Genomic DNA, 23,031 nt, shown 5'->3' on the forward strand with positions numbered 1-23,031 from the left:
GAGACCATCCCAACCAGGACTTTTATCCTTAGGCAGGTGCAACAAGACATCCATAACCTCCTCTTCGCAAATATCCGCCTCCAAAGTGGCTTGCATATCAAATGGGACCTGCTGGTGGACCAGATGGTAGAAGACCGAGCGGGCATGCATAACCTGGCTGGACGGCAAGGAAGAGGAACCAAAAAGATCCATAAAATAATTTCTGCACATATCGATAATGGTCTGTGGATCAGTGACCATACGACCTTCCGAATCCTGGGGTCGCATCATATTTTCGCGGGCCGGAGAAGCATGCAAGGCGCGAAAGAACTTATGAGACTGGCAGGCACTATCTTGCAATGTGTCAGTCAAGTTTTGCAGCTTGGCTTGCTGATAAGATTTCAAGCTAAATACTTGAATAAGATGGGCCAAATGCCTCTCCAGGGACAGTAGAAAATCATCATCTGGGGAGCTCAGGAGCAAGGAACGGACCAAGGCCAATAAGTCCTCTGCTGCATGTCGACGACGGCGACAAAGAGAGGCATTATGAATCCCATACTGCCGAGCAACCCGCTGCACATTAGAGAGCAGGTGTGCGAACGAAGCCAAGCCCTCAGAGGCGAAGTCCAATAAGAACCTCTCAATCAATTGCTGCATATAACCCTGAAAAATTGGATGCTTCAAATAAGAGGAATTGAAGCGTAAAGGAAGCTTATTCAGCAATTGCCTAAAAGGTGCAATGGGTTGAGCCCGCATCTTAAGCTGGAGGGGGAAATGATCTGACAACGCATACTGCTGCAAGACCTTCATCTCCAGCATCTCGGGAAGAAAATCATCCCCCTGCATGATATACATTTTGTCCAGTCGCGACCAGGTGGTCGCATATTGTGCAGAATGAAAAGTGAAACCTGAAACAGAAGGGTGAAGCCACGACCAAAGATCTTGCTTAAGTACGTGCAAAGCAAAGGAGTTCCACACCCGGCTTTCTGGCGTATCCATAACCGAATGCCCTGAGGTGGACTGAGAAGAGTCAATACACATATTGAAATCTCCCATCAAAAATCCCCTGCGACCAAGTGCCATGGAGCCCTGCAAAGTCGACCATAGATCCCGTCAGGATGCGGGATCATTCGGAGCATAGAGCCCCAGCAACCAGAAAATTTCTCCTTCAAATAAGACTTCAATCACCAGAAATCGGCCGTGCACATCGTTTTTAACAAGAACAGGCTGGTATTTCTCATGGACAATCATCAGCACGCCCGAGTAGTGCTTAGCAGGTCTCCCTGCATAAAACAGACGGAATCCATGGCAATCCACAACTTTTCCTGCCTCACCATGACTTTTGTGCTCCACTGCGCACAATACATCCCACTGGTTCTCATGCAAGACAGACCACATGGTATGTTGCTTATGGCGAGAGCAAATGCCTCGCACATTCCACGTGGCAATCTTCATATATTTTCAAAAAAGGAAGTCAGGAACGAGGCGCCTGTTGCCTCGATTGCACCTTTTCCGCGAGGGCATCCAGGACACCCTCATCCAGAAAACCAGCCAATACTGCAAACGAATTCGGGCGACCTGCTTTAGAGGTAGAAGGGAAATCCACTGCCTTGGGAGTAGGGCGGGGATAACGCCTATCCCAAGGTGTAATCACATTACCTTTTGCATCAAATGCCAGCTTAGCAGGTGGGCCCTTGGGGCCTGCTGAATAGCCTTTCCTTGAAGACGGATAATGGGGGGCGGACGGGGCCATAGTACGCGCATCCTGCTGTGGGGTGACCATGTCTTTCCTGCGCGTGTACGTGCGCACAGAATCCAGAGAAGCATTAGGCCCAGCATCAGCCAGGCCTGCGTCCAACTGTTTACCTTTTTTTTGTCGTGCCTCAATCCAGTCAGTGTTAGGAGAATCCAAACCCCGGACCTGTTGTTTGCCTTTATCCATGACAGTAGGTGGCTGAAGGGTCTCCTGTGCCGGGGCATCGAGCACCATGTCATCCTTGGGCTGCACAACCTGCGCCTCCTCAGAAGACGGTTGCCGTTCCGGGCATTCGGCCACAAAATGCCCTAGTTTACCACATGAAAAGCAGTGGCCGGCAAAATTGCCCCATTTCAGGCGAAAATGCAAAGGATGCATGCCTGAACAATTGAGGCGAAGCCACGCAGGCCTTTTCCTGGCCGTATCCCATAGCATGCATAAACGGTTGCGGTTCATGGCCCTGAGGCTCGGGGGAACCAACACTGTGCCCACAACCGCCATCGCGTCCTTCAATAATGGCCAGTATACCGCTGGACAGTTTTCCACTTCCACCCACACCGGGCATTCTCGTTGAAGCAGACGCTGGAAGTCAGCCATAGGGCGCCATGGTACCACATGGACTAAGCGGCGATCAAAGAATAGTGGCAACTTGGACAGGAGCTCAGCTCGATGCGATTCCGATTTCAACAGCACCTCATAAAAACCGCGAGGTCCAAGGAATATCTCCTCAACACATTCCCCTTGCAGTAAATGGTGCATCCATTGGCGAATATGTGAGAGCACTGGGATCCTGCCGGTGAAAAAAAGTATAACTGCACGGTCGTAGAATACCGAGAAGGACCGCAAGACTGATTTTGGGTCCACCGTGGCTTCCAGCACATCATCCGCAGCCGCAGCAGAGAAAGTATCATTGTTATGCTGGACATAATCGCCAAGCAGAGTATTGGCAAAGTCCAGCAGATGTTCCCAGTCAATTTCCTGCGAATCCACAGGCTCAGAGGCAACCTGCGCATAGGAACGGTCCTGAGGACCCACTGGCTCGTCTGAAGTGTGCTTGGAGCGTTTGCCTGCAGGCGGCAATTCAGAACCCGGAGGCGGCTCCTCCGTGCATGGCACCATATCGTCCGGCTCCTCTGTATCGGAATCAGGGCCAAGGGCTGCCACCGTCCGGTCGAGAAAATCCATATCCAGGCCAGCCATACTGCTGTCTTCTCGCTTTCGCTCGCTCCCTCACTCTCTCTCTTTTTCGCTCTGTGCAAGTCCCGGAGGGCTCGCTCTCTCTCTCTCTCTTCTCTCTCTCTCTCCCTCTCTCACTCTCTCTCTCTGTACAAGAGCAGATCAGATCTCGGAGGCGATTAGGGTTGCTGTCACGCGCTGCCAGATTAGGGTTTCCTTTCCCTGTCACGGCACCGCAAGATGCAGAGGGCAGGCACCCGCGGGCAGCAGGCGTAGGGCAGGGGGCGGACAGAACAGCCGTGGTCTCAGACGAGCAGCTGTCGACAGCAACTGACGGAACGCGGGCCGAGGGCGGGAGCTCAGGCGATGGAGGTGCAGTCGACGGAGCCTCTGACGGACGACGGGGGCCCAGGCGACGCGGGCTGAGGAGCTCAAGCGACGAAGGCACGGCGGACGGGGACACAGACCAGAACGACGGGGGCCCAGGCGACGGGGGCCGAGAGGCTCAGGCGACGAGGGCACGGACGACGGGGGCACAGGCCAGCGACGGGCGCTCAGGCGACGGGGACGGGGGCTCCATCATCCGCAGGCCTCTCTCTCTCTCTCTCTCTCGGGCAGAAGACTGACGAAGGGGCTCAGGCAGCGGGCGAGTAGGAACAGACGCCCGCTGGGCACGTCCACAGGCAGGGAACACGAGGCCTCTTTCCCTTGCTCGCTCACGCTCTCGCTCTCGCTGTGTGGCCGCCATCTCTCTCTCTCTCTCTCTCTCTCTCTCTCTGTCTCTGCCTGCTGCCTGTGAGTTGCCTGCAAGTCTCACTTGTTGTGACCTGTCCTTGCAATCAGGTTCCTTTGTCCTTGCAAATTCTTGTATGGAGGCCTTTTGACTGCAGGACCATATCACTGCAGGTCTATGCCTGTAAGTCTAGGGGCCCGTAATTGTCTGTGTTTATACCCTGCAAGAACTTGCATAGGTGTGTGTTGAACTGAAGCAGGAGTTGTATACTTGACAAAATGTATGCCTGACTGCCCGCAGAAGGGCGCATAGGGTCTGCACTGAAGATCCCGCCGCTCGCACAACATGTCTGTACCTGACTAGCAGTGTGAAGGCTGTTTACACAGGGGCAGTTTTGCCCCAGGCAAAACTGCACAGGCTTGTGAACAACCTGGGTGCTGACGAACTGGATGTGATGACCTGGATGTGACACACTTCAGTTCTCTCTCTTGTGGACGGCCATCGCTCTCTCTCTCTCTCTCTCTCTCTCTCTTTACCGTCTCTTTCTCTCTCTTTTTTTTTCGCAAAAGGTGATTGTATTAATTACAAAAAAAAGGTACAAGTTTACATGATTACAAGATACACGATGGCTCTAAACCATCATGTGTAAACTCTCTCTCTCTCTAAAGTAGTAAACGACAAAAGAGTTACAAAAAGTCATGGCAAAGACATAGAGGAAATTGCCATATGCTAGGGAAGTAAGTCCTACCAAGGGAGTAAGTCAGAGTGCCGAAGGAGATCTATTTGCCAATGCAAAAGGCCTTTAAGCCTAGCAACATGTCTCTGAACATTATAGGCTGAATAAAAAAGAAAAGCATTCCGAATGGTCCAATTGTGCCAACAGCCCCAGTATCTAAGAAAGTGAAACAAGATCTTCATATGCGACTGAGCCGGTGTGGGGTATTTGGGCCGCGCAAAAACCCAGTCAAAAGGGCTTAACGAGAAGCCAACCACTGCTCGCCAAACTGCCGACAAGAGTGACCAGATTTTCTTAGCAAGAGGGCAAGAAATAGATCGATGGCGGGCCGATTCCACACTGGTGGTTCAAAAGAAACAATTGCCGTTGGAGATTCGACGCTTGGAAAGGGCTGAAGCAAGAGGAAGATCACCAATCATCACCCTCCAAAGAAAGACCTTGCATTTGAAATGTGTCTTGTTCAACCAGCCCTCCATCACAGTTACCTTCCACCATGACTGAGATTTACGCAAACCCCATACATTATTAGCTTTAGTAAGCAGCCATTGATGATCTTTAATCAGAAGATGATACACCCGGGTAGTTGAGGCCTTTTCCAAATTTAGCCGGCCTGCAAGGTCCCAGTCCTGCCAAGGACGATCCAAAGCAAGGGCAGGAAAGGGTGGTTTGCTTTGGAGCACCATCAAAAGCTGACCCCATAAATCACGGTATCCACGAGGGATCCTGAAAAGCCTCCTGTCTGTACGAAACGATATCAACACATTGCGGCTGGCAAGGGTGGCATCTGCAACTGAAGTCAAGTCCAAACGTGCCATGCGGTTAAATTTTGGTCTGAGCTCATGTTTACCTTCCCAAGAAAGTAATCACGAGGCTGCCAACAGTTCCAGTTGGAAAGAGTTAGTAGCTAAGCGGTCCTCCGCTGGATGCCACTGAGCCTTATGGAGAACCAATTTCCAGGAACATACCAAATGAGCAAGCAGGGATGATGGACTAGAAAACCGCGATTCTGCATTAAGAACATGCCACCAGGAGCTCTGAATTTGGGTATTACCATGCACAAGTCTGTGATCCTCAAGAAAATAACGAGCTATAAAGACCAAGGGTGATGATCCAAGCACATGGCACGAAAAAGAGACCAACGGAGTGCCAACATATGAGTTTCGGCATCCAAAATAGCCCTACCACCCGTGCGTTTGGGGGTACATGCATGCGACCAAGAAATCCATGAAATGCCTGCATGCAAGGAGTCCTTCCATAACATGAAACGAATGTACTGAGTCAAAGCATTCAATGTAGTAGTAGTCCAAGGCAGCAGTGGCAAGAAATATGTGAGCATTGGCAACATAATTGTCTGAGCCACTTTGAGGCGAACATGGAAGGGCCAAGCCTGCGACTTCCAATACAAAAACTTAGCTGCGAGTTTCTGTGAAATCCACCGAAGTAGTTGCTTCGGCCGAACATCAACACCCAACGGGTACCCAAGGTGCCTGACAATGGAACCACGGGGAACAACCATTCCTTGCCAGTCCAATGACTGTAAATCTGACTCCGTGCAACTGAGAATGGCTGATTTCAAAGCATTGATACGAAGGCCAGAAGCATGACAAAAAAGAGTCCAAATATCCAATGCTTTGCGAAGATTATCCTTGTCCGCACACAAAATCATAAAGCTATCATCAGCCAAGGATTGACTAATGAAGTGCTGACCAAAAGGAAGAGACAATCCCGCCAACTTAGTAGAAGCTGCCATATGAGATAACATCGAAAGAACCGGATGAGTCGCAAGAGCAAAAAAGAGAGGACTCAAAGGGAAACCCTGTCTCACAGAGCGTGCAAGGACAAATGACTCGGTAACACCACCATTCAGCATAACTCGCAAAGAAGCCTCAACACTAATGGTGTAGATCAAACGAGACATCCGAGTACCAAAGTCCATAGTAGACATAAGTTCTGCAATGAAAGACTAGTTGAGATAATCAAAAGCCTTTTCTAGGTCCAATTGAATCAATACCACCTCCCGATTAGAGTGCCTTGCATAGTCAATAGCCATTTGCACATTTAAGACATTATGCAGAATGTTTCGGCCCTTAATGAAACCATATTGAAGAGGATGCACAATGGTAGGAAGATGCTTATGGAGCCGATTCGCCATTACTTTGAAAAGGATTTTATACATAGAACCCATCAAAGAAATTGGTCGCCAATGTTTCAGCATAGACGGTGACGGAACTTTTGGAAGCAGTTTAATAAGTCCTTCTTTCCATGAGGAAGGCATGAACCCCGTTTCCCAAACCTGCTGAAACATAGCCGCCAATGGTTTCACCAGTTGGATAGCAAAAGCCTCAAAGAATTCATTGGTGAGACCATCCCAACCAGGACTTTTATCCTTGGGCAAGTGTAACAAAATATCCATAACCTCCGCCTCACAAATATCTGTCTCCAAAGTAGTTTGCATGTCATGTGGAACCTGATGGCGGACCAAATCATAGAAAACTGAGCGGGCATGAGTAATTTGGTCCGAAGGTGAAGGAGTAGAACCATGAAGGTCTAGAAAATAATTCCTGCACATATTCACAATAGTCTGAGGATCAATGACCATTTGACCTTCTGTATCCTGGAGTCTAGTCATATTCTCTCGAGCAGGCGATGCATGGAGAGCTCGAAAGAACTTATGAGTTTGACAAGCATTGTCTTGCAAATTCTCAGTCAAATTTTGCAATTTGGCCTGCTGATAAGATTTCAACTGAAACTATTTAATAAGATCAGCCAAACGCAAAGCCAATGGCAGCAGAAATACATCATCTGGAGTCTCCACTAGTAGAGAACGAACCAAAGCCAATAATTCCTCCGCTGCTTGTCGACGCCGCCGATAAAGAGAGGCATGATGGATCCCATACTGCCGAACAACCCGCTGCACATTAGAGAGCAATCATTCAAAAGAAGTATTGCTCTGAGAGGAGAAGTCCAATAAAAACCTATCAATCAATTGCTGCATATAACCCTGAAAGATTGAATGCTTCAAATAAGACTAGTTGAAACGCAAAGGGAGCCTATCCAGAAATTGCTTAAAAGGTGCAATGGATTGAACAAGTATCTCAAGCTGTAGAGGAAAATGGTCCGACAAGGCATATTGCTGCAACACTTTTATTTCCAGCATCTCAGGAAGAAAAGCATCATCCTGCATGATGTATATGCGGTCCAACCACGACCATGTAGTTGTATACTTCGCCGAATGAAAAGTAAACCCTGTAGAAGAAGAGTGTAGCCATGACCAGAGATCTTGCTCAAGTACGGCAAGAGCAAACACATTCCATACACGGCTTTCCGGAGCGTTCATCACCGAATGTTTTGATGTGGATTGCGAAGGATCAACACACATATTAAAATCCCCCCTAAAAAAGCCCCATCTGCCAAGTGACAAGGAGGTCTGCAAAGTATTCCAAAGATCCCGGCGGGATAAAGGGTCATTTGGAGCATAGATGCCAAGTAACCATAAGATCACTCCTTCAAATAAAACTTCAATCACCACAAAACGACCATGTACATCATTTTTAATAAGAACCAGCTGATATTTCTCATGGATAATCATAAGCACACCAGAATAATGTATGGCATGTGTCCCTGCATAAAACAAGCAAAACCCATGGCAATCCACAACTTTTTCTGCTTCACCGTGACTCTTGTGCTCAATAGCACACAATACATCCCACTGATTCTCAAGCAATAAACTCCACATGGCATGTTGCTTATTGCGAGAACAAATGCCTCACACATTCCACGTGGCTATCTTCATGTGTATTCAAAAAGAAAATCAGGAAGGAGGCAAGGCTTGCCTCGATTTAACCTTTTTTGCTAGAATGTCAATAACTCCCTCATCCAGAAAATCAGCTAACACGGCAAAAGAGTTTTGACGGCCAGATTTCAAGGTAGATGGTGTATCCACTGTCTTGGGGATGGAACGGGGATAACGACGATCCCATGGGGTAATCACATTACCTCTAGCATCAAAAGCCAACTTAGCAGGTGGGCCCTTCGGACCATCCGTATATACTTTTCTAGTAGGCTGATTGCGAGGAGCCGAAGAAACCCTAGCATGAGTAGTGTGCTCTGAAGACAACATGTCTTTCCTGCGCGTATAAGTATGCAAGGAATCTTGTGAAGCATTAGGCATAGTATCCACCATGCCAGCATCAAACCTTTTATCTTTTTTTGCATGTACATCCACCCAGTCATTGTCATGGGAATCCAAACCCGAAACATGTTGTTTGCCTTTATCCAAAACTTTAGGTGGCTGGGTCGCATCCTGCGATGGCGCATCAAGCACCATATCTTCCATGGGAGGCAAAACATGCTCAGCATCTGAAGCCGGTTGCTTCACTGGACATTTGGCCATAAAATGCCCCAATTTTCCACAGAAAAACAATGCCCTGCAAAGTTACCCCATTTCAAACAAAAGCGCAAAAGATGCATGCCAGAGCAATTAAGACTTAACCAAGCAGGCCTTTTCTGAGCAGTGTCCCATAACATACACAAACGGTTACGATTCGTGGCCCTTAGGCTTGGGGGAACCAAAATAGTGCCCACAACAGCCATAGCATCCTTTAACAGTGGCCAATAAACAACCGGACAATTTTCCACTTCAACCCACACCGGGCATTCATGTTGAAGCGAGCGCTAAAAGTCTGCCATTGGGCGCCATGGCACAACATGGACCAAACGGCGATCAAAGAACGGTGGCAGTTTAGACAACAGATCGGCACGATGCTTCTTAGATTTCAACAACACCTCATAAAAGCCACGGGGCCCAACAAAAATCTGTTCAACACACTCCCCTTGTAATAGACTTTGCAGCCACTGGCGAATATAGGAAAGCACTGGGATCCTACTAGTGAAGAAGAGTATAATATCACGTTCATAAAACACCAAGAATGAGCGCAAAACATTTTTAGGATCCACATTAGCTTCGAGAACATCTTCAATTTCAGAGTCAGAAAACGCTTCATGATTATGTTGAACATAATCTCCAAGCAGAGTGTTGGCAAACTCCAACAAATGCTCCCAGTCAACATCCTGAGAATTCACAGAATCAGAAGCAACCTGAGCATAAGAACGTCCCTGAGGATCGAGATGATCCATTGTATCTTCCGAGGTATGCTTTGTGCGTTTGCCCGCAGGCTGAAAGTCAGGAGCAGGTCGCATTTCCTCTGTGCAAGGAACCATATTCTCTGGCTCCTCTGTTTCAGAATCCGAACCAAGGGCTACCACCGTTTGGTCAATAAAGTCCATGTCCAGACCAGCCATGTTGTATCACCACTTCAACAGCTCTCTCTCTCTCTCTCTCTGATTGTTGAACACTGTCTGAGGTGATCCTGTCCACAGTCACATGTGTAGTGTGAACACTGCTTGGCTTCTCCACGCTGCTGCACACTGCCCTAAGTGCTATGTACCTGTTTGTTACCTGTCTGCCTTAGCTGTGGCCTGTCCATAGGGAGTGTAGATGATGCGTATGACAGGGCGCAACCCTAACGGTGCAGGTTTAGGAGCACGAATGGCAGGACCAACGGGCAGCTGCAAGGGCCACGACGCTGAGGAGCACGATGCTCAGGTCTGACGGCGATAGCAGTGACCACGACGCAGGGCTGACAGGCGACGGCGCCGAAGTCTGACGGCGACAGTAGGGACCCCGACACGCAGGACAGACGGGCGACGACTGCGACCAGGACCCGGAGGTCAGCGGTAGGGCGGGGCGCTCAGGCGACGACATCGCGATCTCGACTCTCTCTCTCTCTCTCTCTCTCTCTCTTTCTCTCTCTCTTTTCTCTCTTTGTTCACTCTTTGTCTTGGTCATTCGCTTCCGCAATGCTTCAGTGTGACAAAATCATGGACAGAAGGTTAAGACCCAAATCTGGTACATAAAGAACATTGTGTGAAGAATCCAAATGATTTGGTAATAGGGAACCAGTCCCAACTCCTTGAATTGGAATGGAAGAGTTGTCACCAATGGTGACAAAACCCCCTTTGGTATGCATGTACTGAAGCCAATTGTGTCGGTAGGTCATATGTGAAGAGGCCCACTATCCACAAGCCATGGCTTCTTCTTAGTGGAAGAAGCAAGTGGTGTATCTTTAACCTCAAACAAATGAGCAAAGATAGACTTAGTAGTGGGGGCTGCCTCTAAATCCTTCGAATCTTCCTTAGGCTCAAATGGGCGTACTTCTGCCAACATTTCTCCTTTCAATGTGTGCCTTTCCCACAATGGGGACACTTTGGCTTGGACTTCTTTTCATCCTTCTTCTCATCCCTCTTATCATCCTGCTTCTTGTTATTAACCTTCTTGTTCCCCCCTCTTGCACCTGTGGTAAAGCCCTCATGGAGGCGGATCCACTAGCTCCTATCTCCTTGAGTCTCTTGTCGTGCTCTAATAAAAGCGAAGCTAGCTTTTCCCACCAAAGGAGAGTATCTCATGAACCTTGGAGGTAAGCAAGTTGGTGCAGAAAACATTGTACTTCGGAGATGGCAACTAGGTAAGGAGAATCATTGCCATGTCATCCAATGAGATAGTCTAACCAAGGGATGCAAGCTCATCCCACATATCCTCCAACTTATTGATGTGATCCTTCATAGAGTATCATCAACAGAGAGCATCTTGAGTTTCTTCTGTAGGGTAATGCGGAGGGCAAATGTCTTTTGATGGTAGAGAGAAGAGAGGTTTGTCCATACTTCCACGATTGCCAAAAGTCTTCATATATAGATAAGAATAGAATCTTGTAGGCTCATAAAGAGAACATATCAGGCTCAAAAGTTGAGCTGATCCCATAAGGCAGCTTGGTCCATTGTACAACCAATCTTGGGATCCTTCATTGGTTGAGGAATAGGAGTAGTAACAAAAGATAGATCAAAGCTGTTAAGAATGCACTCCACTTTGCAAGATCAAAGGGAGTAGTTCAACCCATCTAGTCGATCTTCTTTTTGTGAGGAAGAACTGGCACCTATACACAGGGTGCTGTAAGAGCTATATAAGGGCCAGATGTACGTGCCCTATGAGAAACATGTAGAGAAGTGGAAGGGGAAGACTGCCGCTCTGATCTTTGAGACCTGTCAGAGTGAGATGCCTTTGCTCTTCTATCATCATTGCGCTCATTGCGACAACCTGACAGCTATGAGCATCTGTCTTTTGAAGAATAGACAGTCTCCTTGTCTAAGTCATCAAAACCATTGAACTGGTGGTACTCCCTAACTCTTGTAGACCTGCAAACACACTCAAAAAATATGCATTCTGGTGCCAAGCAGCCGGAATAAGAGAAAAATTAGTCATGCCTTGCAAAAAGAAGTTGTAGGTGTCCTGTACACTTTGCAAAAGCCCCAAACAAATCAGCAAGGTCACATTCTCCAGGACAATTCTGCTCCAGACAGCGACTAGGTGTGATATTCTCTTCGTAAAGTCTCTGAGTCCTCACTTTGCTGATACCATGTGAGAGTGCACAAGGGAAGAGAAACATGAACAAGGAGAGAGAAGGGAAGGGAAAGACTGCAAAGAGAGAAGATAATGAAGTGATAATTGTGCACTGAATCTGAATGGAAAGCTGCATACAATGATGGACTGATCAGTCCTTGCATGCAGCCCAAGGCATCAACAAGGGCACTAGATCAAGCTGATGATCAATGGCAGCACTAGAAACAGAGAGAGGCTGAAGTTGGAGTGTGCTGAGGCAATCCTCAGTAGAAAACTATGAATGAATGCTGCCACCAAGATCACTGCTATAAGGAAAATGTTGATTGCAGCCTGCAATGTGAAATTGCCACTTCACCAATATGAATATGTCCTCCAGCCATTGAAAAAGAAATGCAGAGGTTGGAAACTGACCTCTAATATTGTGAACACTCCCGAAACTCAATGAAAAAGAAATGCATGCAAACAAAAGGGGCTGAGACAATTAGAGCTCCTATGTCTCTGTTAGACTTTGATAGAGCTCACAACTAGGAGATGATAGATTAACAAAATGTAGGCTGATAGAACATTGAGGTGTCAAGTAATAAGGATAGGGGTTTAGAAAGGAGAAAAGGATGGGTAGGTAGAACTAGCAGGAGGGTTTCCACAAGATGTTGACGGAGGAGGCCTTGGAACCTCATACCCCTGACCAAATGTTGGCTATGACACTAGAACATAACTAGAGGGTTCACTAGGAATAGCCATTAGCTCCTTGTAATGTTGATGACTTGATCATTATAGGGAGCTAATGTGGGCACATAGTGCACATAAGGTAGATGCTGAGCAAGGATTTTGAGACGGCACATCTTGGCATATCTCCTTATTTCTTGGGGGTTGAGGTATTTAGTTGCTTAAGGGCTTTTTCATCTTACAAGAGAGATATGTGGTTGAGCTGTTGATAGCTTGTGGCTTGATAGCTTGTAGGCCTATTTTGTGCCCCATGGACCGAGGATCCAAGTTGTCTGAGTATGATCAGAGTGTGATGTTACTAGGCATGAGAGACTGGTTGGAAAATTGCTTGTAGGCCTATTTCGTCCCCCATGGACTTGGTCTTATGTCCCTGGACATCTACATGGGTACTACTAGTATTGATCAATGTGGACATAAAGTGACCTAGTTTGAATGCATGGCACTTTAGGGTTAGGGCAATCGAGTCCTATTTATAGGAACCAAGGTTGTATGGCCGTAGGCCGATGTGTCCATGGGCTACATCCTTAGAGGTGCTAATAGCATTGGTCGTGATCATAAGGTGACCTAGTGCGAATGTACTAGAGACACTTGGGCCGTTGAATCACACGTGTGCGTGTGTGTGTGTGTGTGTGTGTGTGTGTGTGTGTGTGTGTGTGTGTGAGACTCAAGACCCCATTATGCATACCATTGTGTGGTCACCACTTTTAGATTCTTGGCTTGTAGGTTGACATGTCCATTCATTGGGATGATGTGGATTGGTGGTACGGGAGGCCAACTCTTGGAATGTGGTCGTGATCCAATGTCTTTAGCTCCCAAGCTCGAGGGTGAACTTGTTTGGCTCTATGGCTAGGAGTTTAAGTTTGATGTCCATTCCCTTTATATTTCCTTTGCTATGGGTATGGCTTGTGTCGTGTCTTGTGTGTCATCGATTCAACTGATTCATTTGAGATTGGATTTTCTTACTTAGTTGTCATGTCAAGTTCTTTAATAAATAGGTACCTTCAACCCTATTGGCGAGCCACTTGTAGGTTTTGCAGAACTTGTAGGGTACCATGACACACATCATGTATGGGAGTCATAAACAGGTTGGAGTGATTCACATCAAGAAGGCGACTCAGATTCGTGGAGATCATGTAGAGGTTTTTGCTTTACCTTGGTATAAAGTGATATTGCTGGGCATTGTGTGAAAGCTCTTTTGGGGTACTTTATAAAAATAATACTAGAATCCTTGCGTGGTTTTTCTATCAAATTTATGTGCATACTAAACTTTCAGCCTATATATGCACATTGTACAAACTTTTCATGATCATGCCGTCTTGTTGATTGTAATTGTCTGTTTTGGTAGATCTAGCCCACATTCCAAGGCATTAGTTCTTTTTTGTGTGCGAATTTGGCACACAATATGCTTGAGTCCTGGTCATAGGAGCCCAATTGGGTCGTATAGGTGGAAGTCTGTACCATCTTTCTTTTAACCCACTATGTGGGCCCACCATAACTTGTGACCACTCATCAATAGCCAGCTCTAATGTATTTTTCTGGATATCTATCAATCACAAAGGAAATAAATTCAATAACTAATTGATTATGCAAATTTATTAAAAATTATACAAGCACTTTTCTTGTTGTGTTGTGATGACCTGCCATTCACTTGCAAAAACAGGCAGTTAGTGCCATTCAGACAAATCCCATGTTGTACAAGAAGGCCCATGAGGCAAAAGGAGAAGATTCAGGAGTCAAAACAAATGCAGATGCTTTACAATGTTTACAAACTGCTATATCTGTCCAACCTTAAGTCTACCACTTATTGTACTAGACAAGCAATATTACTGGTGAAAGTTGTACTGCTAGGATGTATCGATCAAGTCTAGAGTGACAGTCAAGCAGTCTAGGAGACAGTAGATCTTTGAGAAGGACAATCCTTCTTGATCTTTGATAAGGACAATCCTTCTTGATCTGTTTTGGGTCAAAGTCAGATGCTTTTCCATTCGTGACTCAGTTACTTACCAGGTTACAGATTGAAGGTATAGAGCCCAAGGAGCTTGTGTCTTATTTTGTTTTTAATAGAAATTATTCTTACTCAGGGCTATTGGCTTCTTGCTAGTCCAAACTGCACAAATTTTCAATTATCTGAGAAGGAAGGCAACTGCCTTTTTGATATCACATATGATGATGAAACATTCTCATTCATGGATTCCCATTTCAATGTTATGTCTAATAACTTAACTGGATGTTTGCATACAGCTTTCGCTTTTTCGGGATTTGTACATTGCTTGGACTTTTTGTCTTGCTACCTGTGAATTATATTGAGGGACAAATCGACATTAACAACATAGGAAATGATACATTAGACAAATTTACAATCTCAAACGTGCCAAGTGGATCAGACAGGTATAACGGTTCTTGTTGATCTTGTTCATGCAGACAGTATATCTTTGGTTTCTAGATGTACCTCAGTGTAGTCTTGATGTTGCATAATCAGTAAGCTCTGAAGTGTGAATCCTTATCAATATTATGCTTCTAATCTTTATGTTTGGAATTGTGCCTTTAGTTTGCATCTGGTTCCTTATTCATGCTGTCTGATGAGTAAACACATGATGCTTTCTATTATTACCGAGTCACTATTGTCCATTTGGGTTAGAAACTTTCTTCTTGTGATTCAAACGCTTGAGACTTATTCTAAGCATCTTTTCTTTTGGTGAAACCACTATGCATTAATTCATAAGCATGCAAAGGTACTAGTTCTCAAAGCAAGTATTATCTGAAGAAAATTGTCAGTTACAGTGGTAAAACACAGCCACGTTAGAAATTTGCATATCACTAACATAGCAGCTAACACACAGGGATTTGTTGCAATGAGTGTATAAAGAAACTCTAGGCATCAAACTCCAACAAGTGTGTGATTCCGTTCTTTTGTACTGTTCTGAGTGCCCAAGGATGTGATTCAACAACCTAGAGTACTTTAATAATCTGGAAAGGAATTTGCCAAACCACCAAACATGTTTCCCAAACCTGTCGGAAGGAATAGTAGCATGTTACTGACTTGATATTCTATCCAAAAGAACCCTACTGGCTGGGCAATACCAATGTAGGTGTGATATCGTCTCCATAGGGTATGAGCATCAAAGACAGTAAGGCTAGGCAATGAAGCTCTCAGTCAGTTTTTATCAAATTGGAAGCACTCCTCTCCAAATAAATGGCCTTCTATGCAATTTTTCTTTTATCTCCAAAGGCATGTTCTTTATTTAAATGCTAATTTATTTTCCAGATTTTGCCAAGATTTGGTTTCTGCCACTTCAGTGGTTTATTCATATGCTAACGACGAGTATTAGCATGCTGATCTATACAATGGTGGGGTAAACTATGGCTGTAAATCCAAATGGACGACGTTCCATGCGAATAGAATGCATGATGACCAGGATTGTCAGCCAAGCCTTTTTTTAATGAGAAAAGGAAATTCTATTAATAAATCCCCTCAAGACAATGTATGACAAGGTAAAATACAGTATACAAACAGCCCTGTAAGGCACTTCCAAAACTAAAAAAAGTACTATGAAGCAGAAGTCTATTATACAAGAATTGAATAAATAACCAATCAAGAGGTATGTAGTGCTAGACCATATGTGGCTGATAATGAAAGAAAGTTCCAAAATCCTATGTCCTTAGAACAACATCTCTCCTCCTCCTCATAGTGTCCAAGCTGCTGCCCTGTATCCTCTCCCACCTACAGAGAGTACATACAATCTCCATCTAGATTCTAGAGAGAGTCTCTATAGTAGATACATCCAGCAGTCCATATATACCAAGCAATAATGCTAGCTATAGCCTATGAGCTCCCATCTATGATTATGTCCATGAGCACACACACTGAAAAATCTTGCATAACAGCCCTGCTCACAAGTTGCCCCTAGACAAGGTAATCATTACATTCTTGTACATCCTCATATCCACAAGCTGCACCTCTATCTGTGACCCAAGATACTGTCCCTCATGCTACAATCATTAGTCTGTAGTGCCATGGAAGACCAATCTAAGGGCTCTCCTCCACAGCTCTTGAGCCCTGGGCAATCCCAATGCAATGGTTTAGCGTCTCCTTTGGCTCCATGCATGTTCTCATCTTTTAAATCAGTCGTTATGGGGTCATCTCTGCCATAAGCAAGCCATGTACCAATTGCTGAACTCCTGTATGCTAGTAACAATAGGAGTGAAATCTTACTAGGTCTAAAATTGTTCTCCAATTTCCTCTAGAAGCTAGCAAGGAAAGGTGATAATATGCCCCATGTCATCCAATGCAGGGATGGTACTGGTATCACTTTGATCTTGCTCACCTGGATCCTAACACCCTCTCTTAGATCATGCGTACTCATAGCAATGAAATATACAATGATATAGTGCTTGTAATCAACCATCCTATAAGACCCTTGGCATGTTCATCATGTCCATTGGCCAAACAATAGCAATCACCAAGAAATCTCAGCATCATAGCATTCATGGCTATTCCATCAGATGCACCATCTGCTACCCTAGCATTATTGACTATGTTGGGTGCGCTTGGGAAGAAGCATCACGTCGATGCCAAGCATAGCTATCCATGACCATAGAAAGAAGCAACATCATAATCTCTAAGTGTGTCATGTATAGCCTTGTAGAAGCTCAATTTGTACCATGGATTCCCCTCCTTTAGCCATCTACCAAAGTGTCTCCCCATCTAGGTACAACACACAAGCAAGTCCATTATCTTCACAAAACCTATGGACCTAGAGTCACACCAACTTCAGGGTTTCATAACCATCCCATAGAAAATGATTAGCAACCGCGTCATATAATTGTTGAGAGTCATTTCCTGTGGCCATGTCAGCAGTGCCACGTGGCAGCTGCCGATGCAGCCAACCTGATTATTTTAGGGTATTTTGAGGGTATTGTTTTCAGCCTTCAAAAGGCTGAGTTTCCAGCAGTCTTGACGCATTGTCTCTGACATATTTCAGCATGCTAACTGCGGAGATTGCTCTCGGGGCTGACGGAGATTGAGATCCTCGAGGTGGAGATATATGCAGATATTTTCTTTGCACCTGTGTATAATTCTGCATCCTTATACACATTCTTCACTACAGATTTTCTGCATTCCACTGTCTCTATCTCTCTCTCTCTTCTCTCTCTGTTCATTCTTTGTCATAGTCATTCGCTTCCGCATTGCTTCACTTTGACATGGTATCAAAGCATTGAAAGACTGACCTAGGGTGGATCTATCTGAAGAGGAGTTTTCAGCATGACACAAGGCTGTGTTTTCAGCGTTCAAGTGCGAGTAGGTGGGCTGCACATCAAAACAAGGTTGAGGCGAGCATGGGCACGCGAGAAAAGGGAAGATTTGCTGAAGCTGTTGCTGTTTTTGCTGTTAGAGAAGGAAGAAGGCTGCGTTTTTGGCCTTCAAGTGCAGATTTTACCTTTTTATCGCCTCCGGTGGGTGAAGAAGGAACGGAACGAGCGAACCTCAGCCCGAGTAGGCTGTATTTACACAGTTAGAGGTGGACTACTTTTTGTGTTTTGTGTAGGCATTGTAGGTGAAGATGTCTTCTGAGGCCGAGACAGAGTTTTAGGTGATCATGGGCCGGAAGGTGCCTGTCCTACCGGCTCTTCCTTCAGATCAAAAGCTTGATGGTGAGAACTACCGCATTTGGTGGGTTATGATGCTTGCCATATTGGAGTCCTATGATTTGGCGGAGCTTGTTATAGAGGCTATCAATCGTCCTTCTTCGCGAGATGAGTCTAGACTCTCTTCCAGTGAGAAGGTGGAGTTGGCAAAGGCTTAGGCACATTGGAATAAACTCAATGCACACATTCGTTTGTTTTTATTTCTCTCATGTACTACAGCTATTATCTCTCATATAGTGCATTTGATGGTGGCTAGGGAGATATGGCTGGAGTTGGATCAGATGTATAATCGGATGACCGTGATGAAGCGTGTGTCTTTGAAAGTGCAAATGACAAATGAGGACTATGAGTATCAACAAGTCATCATCCATGCGGGAGCATATAAACAAGCTAAGGTAGCTTCAGATGCAAGTTCAAAACGCAGGGAAGGTGATTACTTCTGAAGACATGGCGATAACTCTCCTTTCATAGTTACCGCCTTGCTTCAGTGGTTTTTATTTAGTCTTGATCGCTTCAGGGCAGTCTGAGACTCTTCGGTGGGAAGAGTTGGTTCCTATGGTCTTGGACCAAGAGGAGCAACTGAAAGGCACCAATGCTTTGAAATCTGAAGCTTTGGTTGATCAATCCTCTTAGAAGAAAGAGAAGGACCAAAAGAAGAAGGAAGACAAATCTAAGAAGGACAAAGACAAGGAGTCTACTTGTCACATTTGTGGCAAAACAGGTCACTGAAAGAAGGATTGCCCCGACAAGGAGAAGGAGAAATCTTCAAAGGATTCCGGAGCGGTGGCTGCTCCCTCATCCGTTGCTTTCCTCCATTTGGAGGTGGTTGAGGATTCGACTATCCTGGCTTCTGATTCTCCGTTGACCGCCCCATTTACTTGGGAGTGGATTGTTGACAATGGTGCCTCTAGGCACATGACTCCTTCTTCAGCAGGTGTTACTCATTTGCGGCCTCCTCATGGTTTAGATTCTTATTAGAGATAGTTCGTCTATTCCTATTCAGGGATGGGGCAACATGCATCTTATTCTAGATGAGCGTGGTGGTACCCATGCATTTGAGGTACTTTATGTGCCGGCTTTGGGATATCATCTTCTCTCGGTGCACAAGATTTGTGCCCTCAGCATCTTGGTCAAATTTGATGTGGATTCTTTTCGGATTCTTGATCGAGGATCGCGAGCGGTTCTTTCTTCAAGTTATGAGGAGAATGGAGTCTACAAGTTGCGGTCTTCTTTTGTGATGATCACCCTATACTTGGAGATCCTGCTGATAGCTGGGCCCTAGCGCCTGTTCCTCTCGAGCCAGTGTCTCTTGAGGACTCTTCTTGGGATGAGGAGCCTACTACCCAGCCACTGGATTCATCGCCTGGTCCTCTGTTGATGGTGGACCTTCTCGAAACTTCAACAGATGGAGAGTGCCGAGGTGAGATTCGGCCTCCTTCTCGTTGGGCCTATGACATGCTCCGAGATTCAGGGATTGCGGGGGTCCCTGAGGAGTGGCAATTGCAAGATGGACCACGGAGGTCACGGCGGCACTAGATACATACTATGAAGCTTGTTTACTCTAACTACTGTTTGATGTCCCGTGTTTTGCAGGATAAGAGAGTCTACGTCAATGAAGCAGGCTTTACAGTTTTGTGATCATTGGCAGAAAGCAGTTGGAGGCTATTGAGCGGAATGGCACTTGGTCCCTTGTGCCTTGTCTCTCTCATAAGAAGGTGATTGGTATCAAATGGGTCTTCAAGACCAAGTACCATAGTGATGGCTTTTTGGACAAGCACAAGGCTTGCCTTGTTGCTAAAGGTTTTGCACAGTGCCCAGATGTTGATTTCCATGATACTTTTGCCCCTACTGCTCGCATGGTGACTATTCAAGCTATTCTTGCCTTGGTTGGTCATAGGAGATGGCCTGTTTTTCAGTTGGATGTGAAGTTGGCCTTCTTGAATGGTGATTTGAAGGAGGAGATCTATGTTGAGCAGCCTCATGGCTTTGGTTTCTCAGATGGGTAGGTTTTTAAGTTGAAGAAGGCCTTGTATGGCCTGAAGTAGGCTTCGTGTGCTTGGAACGAGAAGATTGATTTGTTTCTCCAGGCCAAGTTGGGATATCGGCGCTCTAGGGCCGATCTGTAGCTTTATGTGCACACTTCCGAGGGTGGTCGTGTGTTGTTTGTTTTGTATGTTGATGACTTGATTGTTACAGGTGATCATGCCCAGCAAGTCGATGAGATGAAGGCAGCCTTACATCAGAAGTTCGAGATGACGGATTTAGAACTTCTCCATTTCTTTTTGGGCCACAAGATTTATCAATCTCAGAGAGGGATTTTCATCTCTCAGGAGAGATATGTACAGGAGCTCTTGGTGACTTTTGAGACGGAGGATTGCCGGTCCATTTCTACTCCTATGGATCTGAATTGGAAGGCCACTTCATATGCAGATTCTCCTTTGGCGGATGCTACCCGCTACCATTAGCTGATTGGATCATTGATTTGGCTCCTCAACACACGGGTTGATCTATGTTTTGCTGTAGGTCTTTTGGTTGGGTTCATGAGTGCACCTTAGCAGGTGCATTAACAGGCTGCTCAGAGGATACTTCGGTTTTTGAGGGGGACCTCCGACCTCGGGATTTTCTATCTAGCGGGTACAGGTGCTTCTAATCTTGTTCTTGCAGGTTGGAGTGATTTAGATTGGGTTGGCGATGTGGATCAAAGGCGGTCTACTACAAGTTATTGTTTTACGTTGGGTGCTGGTGCTATCTCTTGGAGTAGCAAGAAGCAGCCCATGGTAGCCCTATCTTCGATTGAGGCAGAGTATTGCGCTGCGTCTTCTACCACATGTGAGACTATGTGGCTTTGGCGATTGTTGGATGAGCTTGGACGCCCCCAGATTCATCCTTCTATCTTGTGATGTGACAATGAGAGTTGCATTGCCTTGGCACAGAATCTTGTATTCCATGCCCGGACGAAGCACATCGAGATCCAGTATCACTTCATCAAGGAGAAGCTTTTGGATGAGACCATCGATGTGGAATACTGTAAGACCGAAGACAATCTTGCCGATTTGTTTGCGAAGGCACTTCCCCAGGCTTTACTTCACCGACATTCCAGATCCCTCCGTCTACTGCCTTGTCCAAAATCTGAGAGGGGGTGTTGAGAGTCATTTCTTGTGGCCACATCAACAGTGCCATGTGGCAGGGTGCCACGTGGCAGCAGTCGGACAGTCTGACTGCAGTCGGCTGCATTTAATGCAGCCGACCTCATTATTTCAGGGCATTTTGAGGGTATTTTCAGCCGTTAAAAGGCTGAGTTCCAGCAGTCTTGACACATTGTCTCTAACAGATTTCAGCCTGCTGACTGTGGAGATTGCTCTCGGGGCTGACGAAGATCGAGGTCCTCGAGGTGGAGATATACGTAGATATTTTTTCTGCAAGTGTATAATAATGCATCCTTATACAACATTCTTCACTGCAGATTTTCTGCATTTCACTGTCTCTATATCTCTCTCTCTTTTCTCTTTGTTCACTCTTTGTCATGGTCATTCGCTTCCGCATTGCTTCACTCTAACAATAATGTGTCAATTATCAACACGCAACACGCCTAACCACCACTTTGTCACTATCCCTCTTTGGCTCGAGAACATGTGAGGAGTGCCACTTCACTAGTATAGGAAAAGATTGTCTCCTCCAACCATGGAATTTGTTGGAGGAGAATCAAAGTCGCTATAGAGTGGACAAAGGAAGAACACCACTTTCCGTAGCACCAAGCTATCCCAGGGAGGTAGACATGCATGGTCATGTTAGAGGAGACCTATCCATTCTTCTTTGTCATAGAAGCCACCATGATGTGAAGCATTGGCAAGGAATGGGAAGTATCCAAGTCACATCGAGGAGCCATCGTAAAGAAATGCTCGAACAAAGATAAAAAAAGAGTGTACAAAAAACCTAGCAAACAAAATGTTACACTTATCGTGCTCCTTTATAGCTCTCATGCGAATGCTTCCTTATCCATGAGTACTTTTTATCTTCTAGCTAGAGAAGGGGATACTTGGAATAAACTTACCTCTTTGTATCAAGTGCGCAATGAGGCTTATGTAGCATGGTACAGGGGAGTTTCAGAAATCGGGGAAATAGAAATGGGAAAAGCCGGAGTTTTAGAGTTTCGATCAAATTTTGGAAAGGGGAAATGGTGTTTTAGATTGTACACTGAAATTAATACGGTATTACGTAGGTATGTAAATATATCAATGTCTACAAAAATATGTACCCAAATTTCATACAAAACTTTGAGTCTTTATTTCATATAATTGAAATCATGATTCATTATACGTGTCACAACTCATGAGTGAAGAGTCAAGACTCAATGGTTAAAACTTAAGACAACTTAACACAATTAAGACTCAGTTTTCAAAAATTAAGACAACAAAATGAATTATAATTTATGACTCATAAATCATCTATGATTTGAAGAGCAGTGAAGATTGACATCAAGAACAGTGGAACAAGATGCATAGTAAGTAAATCCAAGATGCAATGATACATGTAACTATGTCATGTGAATAATCCGTCCAAACTCCAAAGTCCAGTGAGCACTGAGCACTTTGTACTAGTAACTACTGAGTAATTAGTATCAACATCAATGAACGATTGGCAACTATAGTATACAATGCTAAATTGACTCCTGAGTATCACGAGTCATGACTCATCTGGACTTTGAGGATCTGTGCACCATCTCCTCGACTACGAGGATCCTGATCGCGAGAAGATGAAGTAGCCTCAGCCTCAGCCTTAGACTCTATCTCTGCCTTTGCTTGTGATACATGACCATGTGTGGCCCT

The 23,031-nt window shown here is 45.5% G+C and overlaps 1 protein-coding gene across 2 annotated transcripts in view; it reads left to right on the forward strand.

The window, feature by feature from the left end:
- Positions 1-23,031, forward strand: part of LOC148036471 (hyperosmolality-gated Ca2+ permeable channel 2.3-like) — a 187,602-nt gene that overhangs the window by 25,097 nt on the left and 139,474 nt on the right. For both annotated transcript variants that reach the window (XM_087678458.1, XM_087678457.1), the window contains exon 2: positions 14,801-14,947. In XM_087678458.1, the coding sequence (XP_087534584.1) occupies positions 14,801-14,947 (147 nt within the window). The remainder of the gene's footprint in view (positions 1-14,800; positions 14,948-23,031) is intronic.

This window comes from Lygodium microphyllum, chromosome 5 (genome assembly GCF_053477565.2).
Source record: "Lygodium microphyllum isolate KBCC chromosome 5, Lygodium_microphyllum_v1.1.10, whole genome shotgun sequence".
Classification (NCBI taxonomy): domain Eukaryota; kingdom Viridiplantae; phylum Streptophyta; class Polypodiopsida; order Schizaeales; family Lygodiaceae; genus Lygodium; species Lygodium microphyllum.